This window comes from Vipera berus (genome assembly GCF_964194415.1).
Source record: "Vipera berus genome assembly, chromosome: 2".
NCBI classification, from domain to species: Eukaryota; Metazoa; Chordata; class Lepidosauria; order Squamata; family Viperidae; genus Vipera; species Vipera berus.
In genome coordinates this window covers 273,411,637-273,433,155 of record NC_138203.1, presented here as the reverse complement: position 1 = coordinate 273,433,155, position 21,519 = coordinate 273,411,637, and the positions used below count along the sequence as shown (strand labels likewise).

General features: G+C 43.9%; 1 protein-coding gene and 1 long non-coding RNA gene across 2 annotated transcripts; both read right to left on the bottom strand.

Annotated features, from left to right (window-relative positions):
• Positions 1–6,446: 6,446 nt before the first annotated feature.
• On the bottom strand, positions 6,447–10,731 carry LOC308663304. Its single transcript, XR_014025354.1, has 2 exons — positions 10,622–10,731; positions 6,447–9,884 (listed from the first exon to the last, which is right to left on the bottom strand). It is a non-coding gene; the product is annotated as an uncharacterized lncRNA (long non-coding RNA).
• Positions 10,732–12,247: 1,516 nt separating this feature from the next.
• On the bottom strand, positions 12,248–18,400 carry LOC308663296 (uncharacterized protein). The gene is made up of 2 exons (XM_081319607.1): positions 18,333–18,400; positions 12,248–16,301 (listed from the first exon to the last, which is right to left on the bottom strand). Exon 2 carries the CDS (start codon positions 15,715–15,717, stop codon positions 14,317–14,319), a length of 1,401 nt encoding a protein of 466 aa, XP_081175733.1. The 5' UTR covers positions 15,718–16,301; positions 18,333–18,400; the 3' UTR covers positions 12,248–14,316.
• Positions 18,401–21,519: the final 3,119 nt, after the last annotated feature.

Sequence of the window (21,519 nt, the reverse complement as noted above, 5' to 3'; positions counted from 1 at the left end):
AGGGAAGCGGAAAAGGATTTCCCTGTGCCCTTTCCCCAAAATCCTCTCTAGCAATCCAATCCTCTATCATTTCAATTCGTTCCGTTCTCCCTCCCGTATGATATTGGCACTATCTATGCGGCTGCTGTGTGCAGAACTGTATTCTCTGCTTTCTAAATACGAGCGCTGCTTCTCTTAGAGCGCCATCTAGTGACATAAGATTGAAAGGCACGCTCGTCCTATCTCTTCCCTGAAGCGTATGCAAGGTGTTTTCATTGATTCCGTGTTTCTTTAGGGGCCGTCAAGTCGTATTCGACTCCCACCGAGCACATCCATAGCGTTTCTCCATGACAATCTATCCTAAACCTTTTCTTTCGGGTCTCCCAAGAGGGGAGTCATTGTCCCTCTTCCTGCAACTAAATCAAAGGAAAGTGTCCTAGGGGGGAAATTATGTACAACAGCCAAGGAGAAAGTGCAGCTCCCTTGAGGGCTGCTGAAGATTGTTCCAGCCAGTTTTTCATCTTGGGGGTTCAGGGTGCAGGATAACTCCTCGAAAGCTTCCTCTGCATGTTAGCGAAGCTTGACCCCTTGTCTCATCTGGGATTGTCAGGGCCCACTTCAATACCTCATCCTAAGAAAGCAGAACTTGTGGAAGCAGTTTCCTCCAAAAGGAACTTTTATTAGGAGCTGATAGCAGACATAATAGACAGGATCTGAGGGTTTCCCCCTCAGATCAATAGGTTAAAAGAGTCCCCAGCAAACTCCACCCCAATAGTTCATCCAGTCAATTTGAATGGGCCAATCTTCAGGTGTTAAGTCCGTTGTGGGAAAGTTGCTGATAACACCGTTCTTTCTGCGGCTCGTAGTGATGTTGTGGCTTCGCACCTTCCCTTCCAAAACGAGAGAGAAACCAGATGGCTGGGGGCTCATTTCTTACTCCTCCCCAAGGTGACATCAAGGGACAAACAATTCAAAAAGCAGGGTGTGCAGAAAGAGGGAGAGAGATACATTGTAGTGATAGAGAACATAATCAGCCCGCAGTGTTTTCCCCCCTCCCCGCCGAACGATGGCAGAAGGAAGAAATAGAATGAGAGAGTTCCCCTTAATAATATATGCGTTCTGACAGTGATTTTATTTTCTTTTACTTCCATGTTTAGCTAACAAGCACCATATTTCCTACTGGTGCCCCATCCCTGCTAAACAATGGAAATTTGGGCTCAAATTGCTGTCACAACCTGAGAACTACCTACATTTGTTTTCCAAACTCAGGAGAGGGCTGAAAAAGTCATTTCTCCTCCTCTGGACAGTTGGCGTCCTGGCCACCTTCATACCTTCAACAACAGTTTGCTGTGCATCAGAAAATCATGGCAGGTTTTCATGGCAGAAGAGTTCAAATCATTCTTGCAAATTAACATCTTTTCTCAGTGCAGCTGAAGAGGGCAATGAAAGGCTGGCAGCCTGGAACTTCAACTCATCCTCTGCTTGCAGCTCTGACTTTCCCACCTGCAGAAAGGGCTGTGCAGCAGAAAGACAACTGGGCCTTTCTTGGTCTGGGTTGAGGCCGGGGCACATCACCAAAATGGCATTGGTTGCAACTCTCATGGACTTTTGGAGGCCTCGAGATAGATGGGGTACCACCATTTTGTCCCTGCTAGACCTCTCATCAGGTTTCAATACTCTATCATCTGCCATGATATCCTTATGAACAGACTTTGGGGATTGCAAGTGGGAGGCACTGTATTACGGTCGTTCTACTTCTGTCTCCATGGCTGGTGTAGGATTCGTTGTCTAGTTGAAATAAACAATCACGAGCCAAAAGTTCCAAAACCATGGTAATTTATTTCTACTCCTTTGCAAGCGGGCTGCTCCTTGTCCATGCAAGCACACAGTGCACACACCCCAAATCCTCAGTGTTTGTTCTTTACATTCCACCATTGCCATTACAAATTTACGTCCCACACCTTCTTCATTGGCTTAGTGATCATGCTGTAATTGTAACATCGTAACCTATCCAGAGCTTCTAAAGTGAATATATTATCTCTCCCCCCCCCCCCCGATTACTTCTCCCATTCCCCTAATTCTATCACCCCTGGCCGTTATTTACAAATTACCTATTATGGCTGTTATTTCCTAGGGGTTTTCTCTAAAGTTGCTATCATATCAGTAAATTCTGTGTGTGTGTGTAGACATAGCTCAAGGCGGAAAATACACTTAACACAGATGCAAGCTCACTTTCGCTGTCACAGCACAGCAGTTCCCCTTGACTCTGTGGAAGGGAACAACCACACTGGGCCAGAGAAAGGAAGCGCAGATCTTCTCCCTCATGTTTGATACTAAAACACACTGGATTAAAAAGAATATGTCAAGAAATTAAAAGTTTAGTTTCTCAGCTGGGCTTCCAATTAGAAATGAAATTCAACATTCCTCTGCACAAATCAAATTTTCCCTGTGTAATTTCTTGTGTGTGAAACAGGCAGAATAATGTGTGAAACATTTTCCGCAATCTGGGCATTTGAATGGTTTCTCTCCTGTGTGTAACCTTACATGATTTATAAGGCTAGACCTACTACTAAAATCTTTCCCACAATCCGGACATTCATACGGCTTCTCTCCTGTGTGAGTCCTTTGGTGTATCACCAGCTGAGAATTCCATCTGAAATTTTTCCCACAATCTACACACTTATATGTTTTCTCTTCTGTGTGAATCCTCTGATGTATCACCAGGTCAGAATTCAATCTAAAGTTTTTCCCACAATCTACACACTTATATGGTTTCTCTTCCATGTGAATCCTCTGGTGTATCACCAGGTAGGAATTCTGACTGAAACATTCCCCACAATCTGGACACTTATATGGTTTCTCTCCTGTGTGAGTCCTCTGGTGTTTAACCAGGTTGGATTTTCGAATGAAACTTTTCCCACAATCAGGACATTCACATGGGTTTGCTCCTGTGTGTATCCTCTGGTGTCTCACCAGGTTGAAATTCTGACTGAAACTTTTCCCACAATCATGACATTTATATGGTTTCTTTTCTATGTGAGTCGACTGATGTTTCACTAGGTGACATTTTCGATAGAAACCTTTCCCACAATCTGGGCACACATATGGTTTCTCTCCTGTGTGAGTCCTCTGATGTTCCACCAGGTAGGAATAGCAAGTGAAACCTTTTCCACATTCTGGGCACTCATACGGTTTCTCTCCTGTGTGTGTCCTCTGATGTTTAACCAGGTTGGAATTCTGACTGAAACTTTTCCTACAATACAAACACTTAAATGGTTTTTCTCTTGTGTGAGTTCTCTCATGTATCACCAGGTTGGAATTCTGACTGAATCTTTTTCCGCAGTGCAGACACTCATACGGTTTCTCTCCTGTATGAGTTCTCTGATGTATCACCAGCTTGGAATTAAGCCTGAAACTTTTCCCACAATACAGACATTCATACGGTTTCTCTCCAGTGTGAGTCCTCTGGTGTATCAACAGGTTGGAAGTATGACTGAAACTTTTCCCACAGTACAGACACTCATACGGTTTCTCTCCCGTGTGAGTTCTCTGGTGACTCACCAGCTTGCAATTATGACTGAAACTTTTCCCACAAATGGGACATTCAAAGAGTTTCTCTGCAGTGTGAGTTCTCTTGTGTCTCATCAGATTGGTGTGCATGCTAAATCGTTTGCCAGATTGGGAGTACTGGTAGAGCTGCTCCTCCTGCATTGGTCATTCCATGAATAATGGGAGTGCTGTTCTGAGTAATCCTTTTGCCAAAGTCCAAATATTTGTATGGGTTTTCAAGGGGTGAATGGACATGCAAAAGCCAGATGTGATCTACAATTTGTGTTTTTCCCAAAATAGGCAGTCTGTGGGATTTTTCCAACACTGATATTCGTGGATTCATGAGGAGGCCAAAAATATTTCTGATCTCATCTGGTGGTCCTTTGACCAAGACACTTTCCTTCCTCAAATGCTTTCATTAATAGCTTGTACTTTTTCATGCAATATTTTGAGTTCCACATAATCTATTTTTTCTACCTGAAAACTCTGTTCCTTTTATTTTCTCCTTTGTCTCCCTCCATCTGCTAAGGAAAGAGAAAAGTTTCAATCCTTTCTGGAAGAAATGATGTTTAGTTTTGCATTTTAATGGTGCTTCTCATTCACTGTTGTCCAGAATGTTCTTCTTGGCATCATCTCTGTCTATCAGATTCATATTAATGGATTAGTTTCCTTATTGTTTAAAAAATGGCTGCTGAACCTGTGAAAACAGCAAAAAAATAAAAATGCTAATTTAACCTCTAAGATTCATTATGATTCATCAGGGACAAACGAGACTACCAAAATCAAAGTTCAAGTATGCACTCATATTTCAAATCATGGAATTCTCTTCTTTGCTTAAGTAAATCACAAATTATCATTGCAAATAGTTGTTACAAAAACACCTGAAAATACTGAGGTCTATAAAGATACATATATATACACACATAAATATTTATTGATTTATTTAGTTATTCGGTTTATATACCACCCTACTCCCAAAGGACTCCGGGCGGTTTACAAGGCAAAATTTAAAAACAATACAATATAAAATTAAAATTAAATTAAGTCTAGCCACAAAAAAAATAAAATCACAATTTAAAAACATTAAACCCCTCAGTCCAGACCAGATAGCTCAAAGAGCCAGGTTTTTATATACATAGAAACTCTGTGTATTTGGTAGCTTCAAAATGTTTCAGAAGTGGATTCACTTAATTTTAGAAAGCTGGGGACACTAACAGATGAAACGGTGCCCAGAGTCTATGCGAGATTTAAAGCACCCGTTTTACTCCCGAAAGTCCTCACTTGCCAGGAAAACATGTCAATGAAACATGTCAATTCACAAGGAGTGAAGAGCGAGAGAGGCAGGCTGTTAAAAAACATGAAATAAAGATTTTTTAAATGTCCCAATTTTTCCACCTCCCAACAGGAAATCACAGGTAGCAGTTTTAAATCAGGCAGTAGAAGGATCATAACATTTGGGGAGAGAAAGACCATGCAGCAGCAGCAGACATCTTTCAGCCTCGTCCCTTCGCTGCTTCCACACCGCGGAGGAAACCAAACAGCCCGACTTGCTCCCGGCTTCTCCTCCGACCTGCCCTCCACTCACCTCCCAGGAGCCGCTTCGACCGTCGAGACAGCAGAAGAGACTACCCCGACGCCATCTTTCTCCCATAAGGGAAGCGGAAAAGGATTTCCCTGTGCCCTTTCCCCAAAATCCTCTCTAGCAATCCAATCCTCTATCATTTCAATTCGTTCCGTTCTCCCTCCCGTATGATAGCGATGCGGCTGCTGTGTGCAGAACTGTATTCTCTGCTTTCTAAATGCGAGCGCTGCTTCTCTTAGAGCGCCATCTAGTGACATTATGTTGAAAAGCACGCTCGTCCTATCTCTTCCCTTAAGCGTTTACAAGGTGTTTTCATTGATTCCGTGTTTCTTTAGGTGCCATCAAGTCGTATTCGACTCCCACCGAGCACATCCATAGCGTTTCTCCATGACAATCTATCCTAAACCTTTTCTTTCGGGTCTTCCAAGAGGGGAGTCATTGTCCGTCTTCCTGCAACTAATAAATTATGTACAACAGCCAAGGAGAAAGTGCAGCTCCCTTGAGGGCTGCTGAAGATTGTTCCAGCCAGTTTTTCAACTTGGGGGTTGGTGCTGCAGGATAACTCCTGGAAATCTGCCTCTGCAACTTCGCGAAGCTGTAAAATTTAAGCTTGACCCCTTGTGTCATCACACCTATCCAGAGCTCCTAAAATGAATATATTATCTCCACCCCAGATTACTTCTCCCATTCCCCTAATTCTATCGCCCCTGTCCCTTGTTTACGAATTACCCGTTATGACTGTTAGTTCCTAGGGGTTTTGTCTAAAGTTGCTGTCATATCAGTAAATTATGGTTAGGACCGGTTTTCAGCGTAGCAGAGACCTTCCTAGATACAATTCTCAAACTTCAGGCTAGGCTCATGAGATTAAAATATATTCAATGTATTTGCTTCAAAGCTACCATGTGATCTCATAGTTCTGTAAAAACAATAAGCTCTTTTTCCCAGGCTTCTTCCACTCGGTGTGGAGTCAGGAGTTGCCTCCGGAGCTGCGGATGGGCCTTGACCTTCGGTCCTTCCGCCGTGACCTGAAAACATGGATGTTTCAACAATCGGGCCTCGACTGACTATAGCTTTAAATTTGGTTTTATTGGGTTAATTGTTATGTATTTATTACATTTATTGTTTCATTCTTTTTTAAATTTTGTATTTTATGTTTTTAACTTTTCATTGTTGTGAGCCGCCCTGAGTCCTTAGGGAGAAGTGCGGCACATAAATGTAATCAATTCAATTCAATTCAGGAGGCCCGGGGAGAAAAGCCTTACACTGCTTTCTAAGATCTACATGAAACCACTAGGAGAGGCCATCCATCCTACGATACCCTATTATGTACAGATAGTCCTGGAATTATATCATTTTATTTAGCAACCATTTGAAGTTACAACAGGGCTAAAAAAGTGACATGACCATTTTTCACACTTACAACCATTGCAGCATCCCCCTTGTCAGGTGATCAAATTATGACGCTTGGCAATTGACTGATATTTGTGAGTTTCAGTGTCCTGGGTCATGTGATCTCCTTTGTCGACTGAGCTGCTGCACAACTTGGGGATCCTCCTGGACTCATGGCTCTGCTTGAGAAGATCCTAGGTGGGGGAGGGGCTTTGCAGAGGTGTATCTGGTGCACCAACTGTGTCCCTTCCTAGACCAGGGAGTCCTTGCACAGGGCTCAATCATGCCTTGGTCACCTCCAGTTTGGATCACTGCCCTGGACCACCCGGAAACTTCTAACTGGTCCAGAATGCCCCAACGGACAAAGTAATGAGGGCCTCTAGGTTGCCCATGTTACATCTTTGTGGTGGGAGCTGCCCCAGGTTTCTTTCTTTATAGGTGCAATTGAATATGCTGGTCATCACATTTAAAGCTATTTCTTTACTGTAGCAATTGCCCTTGGAATTAATACACCACCCCACTGTGCTTTATCACACTCTTGGCTTCCAGTGTCAGCATATTCTCCCCAACAATCTACGTTCTTATTTTACTGATCTCAGAAAGATGGAAGGCTGAGTTAATTTTGAACCCCCTCAGGATCGAATGCCAGGCTGTGGGCATTCTAATCACTGGGCCAACAGGACAACTTTCTTTATTGTCCCTTTATTATTTTGCATCTACCAGGTCAGATAGGGTGGCCATGCACCTAGCCCCTTCCCTTAATTATTGCTGTCTGACAGGAGCTAAGAAGTGAACCTTTTCCACTGCAGACCCTGCCCTGTGAGACACTCTTTCCCCTGAAATATGGCAGGCCATTATCCTCCTTGGCTTCAGTAAAGCAAGGAAGATCTAATCCTGTGGTTGACTTCTCCAGTTTAACTCTATGCAAGGAGAAAGATGACCACTTTTAAATAAGAATGGCACAAGTAGGGCCATGCGGCCTGGTTAATTTCTAATTTGAACAAAAACAATAATCACTTTTTTGGGATTCCATGACCATTCAAACGCCATCGACCTTGCTAGAGGTGCCCCGTATTTGAGGGCAAACGTGGAGGCTTTGAACATTGCCATTTTGCAACATATGTGAATTATCAGTTTCTGTATTAAGGTTTTATTACTGCAAGCCGCCCACTCACCGTGAGTTGGTTGGCATATACTTTTTCGTAACAAATAATATATTTATGTGTAGAAATAGCTCAAGGCAGCAAATACACTTAACACAGATGCAAGCTCGCTTTCACTGTCCCAGCACAGCAGTTCCTCTTGACTCTGTGGAAGGGAAGGACCACACTGGGCCAGAGAAATGAAGCTCAGATCTTCTCCCTGTTTGATACTAAAACACACTGGATTAAAAAGAATATGTCAAGAAATTAAAAGTTTAGTTTCTCAGCTGGCCTATTAGAGAAATGAAATTCAACATTCCTCTACACACATCAAATTTTGCCTGTGTAATTTCTTGTGTCTGAAAAAGGTAGTATAATATGTGAAACATTTTCCACAATCTGGGCATTTGAATGGTTTCTCTCCTGTGTGTAACCTTACATGATTTATAAGGCTAGACCTACTACTGAGATCTTTCCCACAATCCGGACACTCATAATGCTTTTCTCCTGTGTGAGTCCTCTGGTGTATCACCAGCTGAGAATTCCATCTGAAATTCTTCCCACAATCTACACACTTATGTGTTTTCTCTTCTGTGTGAATCTTCTGGTGTATCACCAGGTAGGAATTCTGACTGAAACATTTCCCACAATCAGGACATTTATATGATTTCTCTTCTATGTGAGTAGACTGATGTTTCACCATGTCACATTTCCGAGCGAAATCCTTCCCACAATCTACACACTTATAACTTTTCTCTTCCGTGTGAATTCTCTGGTGTTTCACCAGGTAGGAATTCTGACTGAAACATTTCCCACAATCAGGACACTCATATGGTTTCTTTTCTGTGTGAGTCTTCTGATGTTTCACCATGTCACATTTCCGAGAGAAATCTTTCCCACAATCAGGACACTCATATGGTTTCTCTCCTGTGTGAGTCCTTTGATGTTCCACCAGGATGGAATTCCAACTGAAACTTTTCCCACAATCTGGACACTTATATGGTTTCTCTCCTGTGTGAATCCTCTGATGTTTAAGCAGGTTGGATTTTCGAACAAAACATTTCCCACAATCAAGACATTCATATGGGTTTTCTCCTGTGTGTATCCTCTGGTGTCCCACCAAGTAGGAATTCTGACTGAAACTTTTCCCACAATCCAGACACTGATATGGTTTTTCTCCTGTGTGAGTTCTCTCATGTATCACCAGGTTGGAATTCTGACTAAATCTTTTTCCACAATGCATACACTTATACGGTTTCTCTCCTGTGTGAGTTCTCTGGTGTATCACCAGCTTGGAATTAAGCCTGAAAGTTTTCCCACAATACAGACATTCATATGGTTTCTCTCCTGTGTGAGTCCTCTGGTGTTTCACCAGGTTGGAATTCTGACTGAAACTTTTTCCACAATCCAGACACTCATATGGTTTTTCTCCCGTGTGAGTCCTCCTGTGTATAACAAGATGGGAATTCTGACTGAAACGTTTCCCACAATACAAACATTCATATGGTTTCTCTCCTGTGTGAGTCCTCTGGTGCTTTACCAGCCTGGAATTCTGATTGAAACTTTTCCCACAAAAAGGACATTCAAAGAGTTTCTCCCCAGTGTGAGTCCTCTTGTGTCTCACCAGATTGGTGTGCATGCTAAATGGTTTGCCACACTCGGAGCACTGGTAGAGCTGCTCTTCCTGTATCGGTCATTCCATGAATAATGGGAGTGCTGTTCTGAGTAGTTTTTGCCACAGTCCAAATATTTGTATGGGTTTTCAAGGGGTGGATGGACTTATTGAAAAATTAGATGTGATCTACAATCCATGTTTTTCCCAAAATAGGCACTCTGTGGGATTTTGCCAACATTGATATTCTTGGATTCATGAGAAGGCCAAAAATATTTCTGATCTCTTGTCTGGTGGCGCTTTGACTAAGACACTTTCCTTCCTCAAATGCTTTCATTAATGCCTTGTACCTTTTTGTGCAATATTTTCTTGAGTTCCAGATAATCTATTTTTTCTACCTGAAAACTCTGTTCTTGTTATTCTCTCCTTTGTCTCCCTCCATCTGCTAAGGAAAGAGAAAGGTTTTAACACTTTCTGGAGAAAATGGAAACCCTTTTGATTGATGATTTGTTTTGCATTTTAATGCTGCTTCTCATTTTCTGTTGTCCAGAGTGCTCTTCTTGGCATCTTGTTTTATAAGATTCATGTTAATGGATTAGTTTCCTTATTGTTTAAAAAATGGCTGCTGAACCTGTGAAAAACAAACAAACATCCATATATTACTATGAAAAAGCAAAGATATCAAAATACTAATTTAACCTCTAAGATTCATTATGATTCATCAGGGACAAAGGAGACTATCAAAATCAAAGTTCAAGTATGCACTCATATTTCAAATCATGGAATTCTCTTCTTCGCTTAGGTAAATCACAAATTATCATTAAAAATAGTTGTTACAAAAAATACCTGAAAATACTGAGGTCTATAAAGATACATATATATATATATACAGACATAAATATACATCTATAAATTTATATACATAGAAACTCTGTGTATTTGGGAGCTTCAAAATGTTTCAGAAGTGGATTCACTTAATTTTAGAAAGCTGGGGACACTAACAGTTGAAACGGTGCCCAGAGTCTATGCGAGATTTAAAGCACCCGTTTTACTCCCGAAAGTCCTCACTTGCCAGGAAAACATGTCAATAATATCACAAGGAGTGAAGACCGAGAGAGGCAGCTGTTAAAAAACATGAAATAAAGATTTTTAATGTCCCAATTTTTCCACCTCCCAGCAGGAAATCACAGGCAGCAGTTTTAAATCAAGAAGCAGAAGGATCATAATAACATTTGGGGAGAGAGAAAGAATATGCAGCAGCAGCAGCCGACATCTTTCAGCCTCGTGCCTTCGCTGCTTCCACATCGCGGAGGAAACCAAACAGCCCGACTTGCTCCCGGCTTCTCCTCCGACCTGCCCTCCACTCACCTCCCAGGAGCCGCTTCGACCGTCGAGACAGCGGAAGAAGCACCAGCTACGCCATCAACCTGCCATACCTGAGGAAGAGGAAAATCCTCTGCCCTTTCCCCAAAATCCTCTCTAGCAATCCAATCCTCTATCGTTCCAATTTGTTCCGGCTCAACCGCTCTCCCTCCCGTATGATTTTGGCACTAGCGATGCAGCTGCTGTGTACAGAGGTACGAGCGCTGCTTCTCCTAGAGCGCCATCTAGCGACATAAGGTTGAAAAGCACGCTCGTCCTATCTAAAGCGTTTGCAAGGTGTTTTGATTGATTCCGTGTTTCTTTAGGGGCCGTCAAGTCGTATTCGACTCCCACCGAGCACATCCATAGCGTTTCTTCACGACAATCTATCCTAAACCTTTTCTTTCGGATCTCCAAAGAGGGCAGTCATTGTCCCTTTTCCTGCAACTAATTCCAAGGAAAGTGTCCTATGGGGCGGGCATTATGTACAACAGCCAAGGAGAAAGTGCAGCTCCCTTGAGGGCTGCTGAAGATTGTTCTAGCCAGTTTTTCATCTTGGGGGTTCGGGGTGGAGGATAACTCCTCGAAAGCTGCCTCTGCATGTTAGCGAAGCTTGACCCCTTGTCTCATCTGGGACTGTCAGGGCCCACTTCAATACCTCGTCCTAAGAAAGCAGAACTTGTGGAAGCAGTTTCCTCCAATAGGAACTTTTATTAGAAGCTTATAGCAGGCATAACAGACTGGATCTGAGGGTTTTCCACTCATATCAATACGTTAAAAGAGTCCCCAGAAAACTCCACCCCAATAGTTCATCCAGTCAATTTGAATGGGCCAATCTTCAGGTGTTAAGTCCATTGTGGGAAAGTTGCTGATAACACCGTTCTTTCTGAGGCTTGTAGTGATGTTGTGGCTTCGCACCTTCCCTTCCAAAACGAGAGAGAAACCAGATGGCTGGGGGCTCATTTCTTACTCCTCCCCAAGGTGACATCAAGGGACAAACAATTCAAAGAGCAGGGTATGCAGAAAGAGGGAGAGAGATACGGTACATTGTAGTGATAGAGAACCTAATCAGCCCGCAGCGTTTTCCCCCCTCCCCCGCCGAACGATGGCAGAAAGAAGAAATAGAATGAAAGAGAGTTCCCCTTAATAATACATGCGTTCTGACAGTGATTTTATTTTCTTTTACTTCCATGTTTAGCTAACAAGCACCATATTTCCTACTGGTGCCCCATCCCTGCTAAGCAATGGAAATTTGGGCTCAAATTGCTGTCACAACCTGAGAACTACCTACATTTGTTTTCCAAACTCAGGAGAGTGCTGAAAAAGTCAGGAGAAAGACAACTGGGCCTTTGTTGGTCTGGGTTCAGCCAGGGTCACATCACCAAAATGGCATTGGTTGCAACTCTCATGGACTTTTGCAGGCCTCGAGATAGACGGGGTACCACCATTTTGTCCCTCCTAGACCTCTCATCAGGTTTCAATACTCTATCATCTGCCATGACATCCTTATGAACAGACTTTGGGGATTGCAAATGGGAGGCACTGTATTACGGTTGTTCTACTTCTGTCTCCATGGCTGGTGTGGGATTCGTTGTCTAGTTGAAATAAACAATCACGAGCCAAAAGTTCCAAAACCATGGTAATTTATTTCTACTCCTTTGCAAGCGGGCTGCTCCTTGTGCATGCAAGCACACAGTGCACACACCCCAAATCCTCAGTGTTTGTTCTTTACATTCCACCATTGCCATTACAAATTTACCTCCCACCTCTTCTTCATTGGCTTAGTGATCATGCTGTAATCGTAACATCGTAACCTATCCAGAGCTTCTAAAGTGAATATATTATCTCCCCCCCCATTACTTCTCCCATTCCCCTAATTCTATCACCCCTGGCCGTTATTTACAAATTACCTATTATGGCTGTTATTTCCTAGGGGTTTTCTCTAAAGTTGCTATCATATCAGTAAATTCTGGTTAGGACCGGTTTTCAGAGTAGCAAGAGACCTTCCTAGATACAATTCTCAAAGTTCAAGCTAGGCTCATGAGATTAAAATATATACAGTTTATTTTCTTCATAGACTGGCATGTCTTCTCATAGTTCTGTAAAAACAATTAAGCTCTTTTCCCCACACTGGTTCCACTCTCACAATTTGGGAGGCTGCGGGAGAAAAGCCTTACACTGCTGCTTTCTAAGATCTACAGGAAACCACTAGCAGAGGCCATCCATCCTACGATACCCTATTATGTACAGATAGTCCTGGACTTACACCATTTTATTTAGCGACCACCTGAAGTTACAGCAGAGCTAAAAAACTGACTTATGACCATTTTTCACACTTACAGCTTTTGCAGCATCCCCCTTGTCAGGTGGATCAAAATTATGACAGTTGGCAATTGACTCATGTTTGTAAGTTTCAGTGTCCTGGGGTCATGTGATCTCCTTGGGGATCCTCCTGGACTCATGGCTCTGCTTGAGAAGATCCTAGGTGGGGGAAGGGCTTTGCAGAGGTGTATCTGGTGTGCCAACTGTGTCCTTTCCTAGACCAGGGAGTCCTTGCACAGGGCTCAATCATGCCTTGGTCACCTCCAGTTTGGATCACTGCCCTGGACCACCCAGAAACTTCTAACTGGCCCAGAATGCCCCAACGCACAAAGTAGTGAGGGCCTCTAGGTTGCCCATGTCACATCTTTGTGGTGGGAGCTGCCCCAGGTTTGTTTCTTTACAGGTGCAGTTGAAGATGCTGGTCATCTCATTTAGAGCTATTTCTTTATGGTAGCAATTGCACTTGGAATTAATACACCACCCCACTGTGATTTATAGCACTCTCGACTTAGGCTGAGTTAACTTTATGCCAGGCTGTGGGCAGAGTCAGCCAGCAATACTACATTCTGAGCACTGAGCCATCAGGCCACCTGTCATTAATGTCCCACTTTTATTATTTCTGCATCTATTTGTTCAGCCAGGTCAGATAGGGAAGACACGGACTTGGCCTTTCCCTTAACTACTGCTGTCTGACAGGAGCTAAGAAGTGAACCTTTTCCGCTGCAGATCCTGCCCTGGGAGACACTCTTACCCTGAAGTATCCCAGGCCATTATCCTTGTAGTCTTTGGTAAAGCAAGGAAGATCTAATCCTGTGGATAACTTCTCCAATTTAACTCTTTGCAAGGAGAAAGATGACCACTTTTGAACAAGAATGGCACAAGTAGGGCCATAATAGGGTCAAGTGGCCTGGCTAATTTCTAATTTGAACAAAAGCAAGAATCACCTTTTGGGGATTCCATGACCATTGAAACGCCATCGACCTTGCTAGAGGTGCCCCGTATTTGAGGGCAAAGGTGGAGGCTTTGAACGTTGCCATTCTGCAACATATGCCATTTATTAGTTTCTGTATTAAGGTTTTATTACTGCAAGCCGCCCACTCACCGTGAGTTGGTTGGCATATACATTTTCGTAACAAATAATATATTTATGTGTAGAAATAGCTCAAGGCGGCAAATACACTTAACACAGATGCAAGCTCACTTTCGCTGTCCCAGCACAGCAGTTCCCCTTGACTCTGTGGAAGGGAAGGACCACACTGGGCCAGAGAAAGGAAGCGCAGATCTTCTCCGTTTGATAGTAAAACACACTGGATTAAAAAGAATATGTTAACGAATTAAATGTTTAGTTTCTCAGCTGGGCTTCCAATTAGAAATGAAATTCAACATTTCTCTGCACAAATCAAATTTTCCCTGTGTAATTTCTTGTGTGTGAAACAGGCAGAATAATGTGTGAAACATTTTCCGCAATCTGGGCATTTGAATGGTTTCTCTCCTGTGTGTAACCTTACATGATTTATAAGGCTAGACCTACTACTAAAATCTTTCCCACAATCCGGACATTCATACGGCTTCTCTCCTGTGTGAGTCCTCTGGTGTATCACCAGCTGAGAATTCCATCTGAAATTTTTCCCACAATCTACACACTTATATGTTTTCTCTTCCGTGTGAATCCTCTGATGTATCACTAGGTCAGAATTCAATCTAAAGTTTTTCCCACAATCTACACACTTATATGGTTTCTCTTCCATGTGAATCCTCTGGTGTATCACCAGGTAGGAATTCTGACTGAAACATTCCCCACAATCATGACATTTATATGGTTTCTCTTCTATGTGAGTCGACTGATGTTTCACTAGGTGACATTTTCGATAGAAACCTTTCCCACAATCTGGGCACACATATGGTTTCTCTCCTGTGTGAGTCCTCTGATGTTCCACCAGGTAGGAATAGCAAGTGAAACCTTTTCCACACTCTGGGCACTCATACGGTTTCTCTCCCGTGTGAGTCCTCTGGTGTATCACCAGGTAGTAACTCTGACGGAAACTTTTCCCACAATCTGGACACTTATATGGTTTCTCTCCTGTGTGAGTCCTCTGGTGTTTAACCAGGTTGGATTTTCGAATGAAACTTTTCCCACAATCAGGACATTCATATGGGTTTTCTCCTGTGTGTATCCTCTGGTGTCTCACCAGGTAGGAATTCTGACTGAAGCTTTTCCCACAATCCAGACACTTGAATGGTTTTTCTCCTGTGTGAGTTCTCTCATGTATCACCAGGTTGGAATTCTGATTGAAACTTTTCCCACAATGAAGACACTCATATGGTTTCTCTCCTGTGTGAGTTCTCTGGTGTCTCACCAGCTTGGAATTCCGAGGGAAAGTTTTTCCACAATCGGGACATTCATGCAGTTTTTCTCCTGTGTGTGTCGTCTGGTGCTTCACCAGTTCAGATTTGCAACTAAAACCTTTCCCACAATCTGAACACTCATATGGTTTCTCTGCCATATGTGTCATCTGGTGTTTCACCAGGTTGGAATTCTGACCGAAACTTTCCTCACAACCCGCACACTGGTATGTTTTTTCTCCAGTGTGAGTTCTCCGATGTTCCACCAAGTAGGAGTTGCAACTGAAACCTTTTCCACAATCTTGGCACTCATATGGTTTCTCTCCCATAGGAGTACCAGGTAGGAATTCTGACTGAAACATTTTCCCGCAATCAGGACGCTCATATGGTTTCTCTCCTGTGTTAGTGCTCTTGTGTCTCACCAGATTGGTGTGCATACTAAAATGTTTGCCACATTGGGAGCACTAGTAGGGCTCTTTCCGGTATGTGCCCTTCCATGAATCATGAGGGAGCTATTCTGAATAAAGTTTTTGCCACACTCCAATTATCTGTATCACTTTTTTAGTGGGTGGATCCACTTTTGCATAATCCGTTGCGATATGCAACCTCTATTTTCCCCACATTAGGCATTCTGTGGGTTTTTTCCAATTCTTAGATTCTTGAGGTGGTCAAAAGTGTTTCTGAGCTCTTACCTGACGGTTCTTTGATTCAAGCTGCTCACAGATTTTAATTAATGCCTGTCCATTTTGGCTATCCAAAGGACTTTTTCTTTTCCACTGACTCCTATTTTGTTTCCACTTTTTTTTTTAACTTGGATATTATCCCTCTTGACGTCTCGTGTAATGTTTCCTTCAGTTGCACATAATCTATTTTTTCCAGCTCAAAAGTTTGTTCGTTATTCTCTCCCTTGTTCTTACACTTTCTGGAGGAAGTGAGAGAGATTTTGATTGGGTTGTTTTGCATTTTAATGTTGCTTCTTATTCTCTGTTGTCCAGAGTGCTCTTCTTGGCATTCTCTTTATCTGCAAGATTCATATGAATAGGTTAGGTTCATTATTGTTTAAAAAAATGGGCACAGGACAAGAGAAAGTAGCAAAAACAAAAACAAACCCCCCCAAGCTCATATATTACCATGACAACATCAGAATTCTATTTTAACCTCTAACATTCATTATGATTCATTTGGCATACAGAAGACTAGCAAAAGTCAAATTAAATATTGATTCAATCATAAAATTCTCTTTTTGGCTTGAATATATCACACAGTGAAAGCTGGACCATAAAAAAGGCTGAGCGCCAAAGAATTGAGGCCTTTGAACTATGATGCTGGAGAAAACTCCTGCGAGTCCCTTGGACTGCAAGGCGATCAAACCGGTCAGTAGAGGAGATCAACCCTGACTGCTCTTTAGAAGGCCAGATCCTGAAGCTAAAACTCAAATACTTTGGCCACCTAATGAGAAGGAAAGACTCACTGGAGAAGAGCCTAATGCTGGGAAAGGTTGAGGGCAAGAGAAGAAGGGGACGACAGCGAATGAGGTGGCTGGATGGAGTCACTGAAGCAGTAGGCGTGAGCTTAAATGGACTCCAGATGATGGTAGAGGACAGGAAGGGCTGGAGGAACGTTGTCCATAGGGTCGCGATGGGTCGGACATGACTTCGCAGCTAAGAACAACAGATCACACATCTATCCACACACATGCCCACCGAAATAGACACCTAAGAATTTAGGTATTTCTTTGTGCAGATACGTCCGTATTTTAATCAGAAAACAACCAGAACAGACCTTGTGGGTCTTCTAGCCAAACCACCTGCTCAAGCAGGAGACCCTAATCTAGTCTCTTCTTAAAACCTGCAGTGGTGGAGCTAAGTTTGAGAAGGAGAATGAATATCTAATATTGCATGCATTGACAGCAGCAAGAATAGGATTTGCCCAATACTGGAAAAATGAAAACCTACCAACTGAAGAGATTTTAATTAAGAAAATTTTAGAGCGTGCAGAAATGGATAGATCAACCTTAGAGATTGAAGAGAAAGAGGATTCAATTTATTTTGGAACATGAGATAAATTTTACCAATGGTTAGGAAAGCGAACTAGTGAGAAATGAATGTGACATCCTACTTTGAATATATATAAGTAAGGAGAATGATATGTACTGACCTACTGATACCCTTTGTGATTATTGTTTAGCATATACATTACAGCTATTTACTATTATATTAACTAGCGTTAACTGAACATATGTATCCGGACAACAGTGTTTGCTAAAGCTTGAAAATGTTATTGGGGGGGGCAACTCCAGTGTTGTTCCCAACCCTGTCCCTACCCCAGTCCCAATCCTAACCCCACCCTAAACCTTAATCTCTACCCTGGTTCTACCCTTTCCCCGACCCTATAAAATTCAATAAAAATTTTTACAAAAAAACAAAAAACAAAAGAAAAACCCTCCAGCGATGGAGCACCTACAACTTCTCAAGGCAAGCTGTTCCATTGGTTAATTGTGCTCACTGTTAGGCAATTTCTCCTTAGTTCCAGGTTGCTTCCTTCCTCGGTTCATTTCCACCCATTATTTCTACTCTCACCTTATGGTGCTTTGGAAAACCACCTGACCCCCTTTTCTTTGCCGCAGCCTCTCACAATACTGGAATACTGCTATCATGTCCTCCACCCCCCCACGTCCTTCTCCCCAAGTCCTTCTTTTCTCTACACTTGCCAAACCCAAATCCTGCAACCATTCTATAATAATAATAATAATATAAAGTTGGAAGGGACCTTGGAGGTCATCTAGTCCAACCCCCTGCTCAGGCAGGAAACCCTATACCATCCTCCAGGCCTTTACATTTTAGTCTCTCTCCCATTTTCCCAGCAGAAAATGGCAGGCAGAAGTTTTAAATTACACAGCACAGGTAGCAAATAACATTTGGGGGAGAGAAGGAACACGGAGCAGCAGCCGACATGTTTCCGCCTAGTAGTTGCTTCGCTGCTTCCACGCCGTAGAAGAAAGCAAACAGCCGAATATTCTCCCGGCTTCTCCTCCGACCAGCCCTCCGCTCACCTTCCAGCTACTGCTTCGACCCTGGGAAGAGCACGAGAACCGCCCTCCGAGCCTCCATCCTTCCAAGGATGAGCCGGAAGAGGAGGTTGCTCTGTCCTTCTCCTCGCCTCGACAGCCTTTCTAGCAATCCTCGCTGGTTTTAACTCCTTTCACCTCAGCTGCCGTTTTTCCAGGCGCCGGTGTTGTGTTAGAGCTCCATCTAGCGGCTGGAAATACACTCCTTCTCTCTCTCTAGTCCAGGGGTGTCAAACTCAATTTCATTGAGGGCCGCATCAGCATTGCGGTTGCCCTCAGGGGGCCGGGTGGGTATGGCCAGGGTGGGCGTGGCCTACTGGGTGGGCGTGGCTAGAGTGCATATGGCCTACTGGGTGGGCGTGGCCAGCTCTACATCGTTCTCATCAAGGGTGCCTATGGGGGCCTGGGCAGGAGTGGGACAGATCTGGGGGTCTCTGGCAGGAGGAGGGTCTCTGGGCCAGGGCCAAGGCAGTGGGGGCCGTTCCCTCACTGTTTCCAGGATGGCTTTGTGGGCCACATGAAACCACGTCGCGGGTCGGATCCGGCCCCCGGGCCTTGTGTTTGACATGTCTGCTCTAGTCTATCCGGAGTTTCTGACGTTTTTTTAAAAAAAAATGAAGTACCTTTCCCCCCCCTCCCCCCCCCCCCCCCGTTAGTGACCACACCCATAACTTTTCTCCAGGAGATCTAAGTTAGTGATGGTGAACCTTTTAGAGACCGAGTGCCCAAACTGCAACCTAAAACCCTCTTATGTATCCTCGGGGCTGGGTGGGCGTGGCCCATTGGGTAGGCGTGGCTGCGGTGGTAATAGCAGACTGGGTGGGACTAAAAAATTCAATCAATCAATTCCAGTGCTTTTTTTGTAAAAGAAAAAGGTGCCGGAACTCACACGTCATACAACCTGCCTTGCCTACCCTATAAGGTTCCATCCCAAAAAAGTGCCGGAACTCCGTTCTGAGCGTTCTATGAGAAAAAAAGCCCTGATCAATTCCAACTTTTTTTTCCCCTGCAAGAAGTTGAAATTGATTGATTGATTGGACTTTTTTTTTTTGCACACAGCGGCAGAGATCTAAAGCGAAAAGGTTTTATAAAACCCAGCTTTAAGCCTAGGACTGGGGGGGGGGGATGGCGTGCATGCCCACAGAGAGGGCTCTGCGTGCAACCTGTGCAACCACGGATCTAAGTCTAGTCTGTCCTTGTGGGTATTGCAGGGACGCCCTCGTAGTAGCTCCAACTGAGCCAGGAGCTTCTTTTGCAGGAACTAAACCAAAGGGAAGCATCCAAGGGAGAAACAAAATGTGCCATCAGGCAACAACGAAGCCCACCTCCTTTGGGGGATCACTGAAGACTATTCCAGCCAGTTCTTTCTCTTGGGGGTGCAGGATAGATTTCACCATTGAACATTTCCAGGCAGCTTGTCCAGTTCCATGGCCCAAAATGCTTGTATCCTGTCTATCCCAAGCCCTTCAAAAGTCCATGAGCATTGCAACCAACGCCGTTTTGATGATGTGCCCTGTCCTGAACCGGGCCTGAGAAGGGCTCAGGTGTCTTTCTCTCCTGCACAGCCCTTTCTCCGGGTGGCAAAGTCAGAGCTGCAAGCAGAGGGCGAGTTGAAATTCCAGGCGGCCAGCCTTTCATTGCCTCTTCAGCTGCACTGAGAAAAGATCTTAATCTGCAGCAATGCCTTGAACTCCTCTGCCAGGAAAACCTCTCTTGATTTTCTTTTTCATAGCAAACTGCTGTTGAAGGTGTAAAGCCTGCCCGGATGCCAACTGTCCAGAAGGGGGGAAATTATTCTTTCAGCTCTCTCCTGTGATTGGAAAAGAAATATGGTTGTTTCTCTGGTTGCGACAGAAATTGGCACCATAATTTCCATTGCTATGAAATGGGTCTTATAAAAAGTGACGTACTGGGACCACTTTGCTTAGTGAGGGTAAACCTGGCAGTTCCACGTGTCATTACAACTCCAGGACCTTGTGGGTCATTAAGGCAGGACCTCATGTGACTGCGATGTGGGAAGAGGTAGGAGTCCCAGGCAAGCAGATGGGCAAGTGAGAGCTGCAGCTGAGAGATATACAGGGGTCTGCTCTTTTCTGGGGTTGGGAGAGGAATTGAGAGGCAAATTCTAAAGCACAGGACTCATTAGTTCAGCTTCTACGAACTAGGTAAAGGTAAAGGTAAAGGTTCCCCCACACATGCGTGCTAGTTGTTTCCGACTCCAGGATGCTCTGTCACTGCATCGGGCTTTGTTTTCCTTCACCCACACACATCATGCATTGTCTGGAGCACGGTCCATCGCCCTCTGACAGGCAGAATTATGCCTTGACATGCTCACCTCCGTTTCAAAGTTGAAGAGCCAGCGTTTGTCCGAGGACATCTCCGTGGTCATGTGGCCGGCATGACTAGATGCCAAAGGCGCACGGAACGCTGTTACCTTCTCACCATAGTGGTCCCTATTTTTCTACTTGCATTTTTACGTGCTTTCGAACTGCTAGGTTGGCAGAAGCTGGGACGAGTAACAGGCACTCACTCTGTTATGCAGCACTCGGGATTCGACCCACCAAACTGCCGACCTTCTGATCGACAAGCTCAGCATCCTAACCCACTGAGCCACCGCGTCCCTTTCTACGAACTAGGGCCGTCTAAATTTTTAGAACAGAATAACAAGAGTTGGAAGGGACCTTGTAGGTCATCTATTCCAACCCCCTGCCCAAGCAGGAAGCTTACACCATTTCTGACAGATGGCAATCCAGTCTCTTCTTGAGAGCCTCCAGTGATGAAGCCCCAACAATGTCTGAAGGCAGTTTGTTCCATTGGTTGATTGTTCTCACTGACAGAACAACATTCTGCAAAAACTATGCGGAACAACTTGGGGAGCTTCAGCTCCAACTCTTCGATGCACAGCCCTTGGGCTTTGCTACTCTGTAGCGGAATACTGCGCACCTGTATGGATAAACAGCTCACATACAAGACTTGTTGATGTTCAACTCAACCATACAATGAGATTAATTACTGGGTGCATAAAATCTACACCTATTCACTGGCTACCAGTTCTTAGCCACATACTTCCCCCGCACTTACGACGACCAGAAGCTCTCATTCAGGAGTATAGTAAGATCCTGCTAAACTCCTCTCTACCCATTCATACCTATACCTCTGATCTCTTAAGATG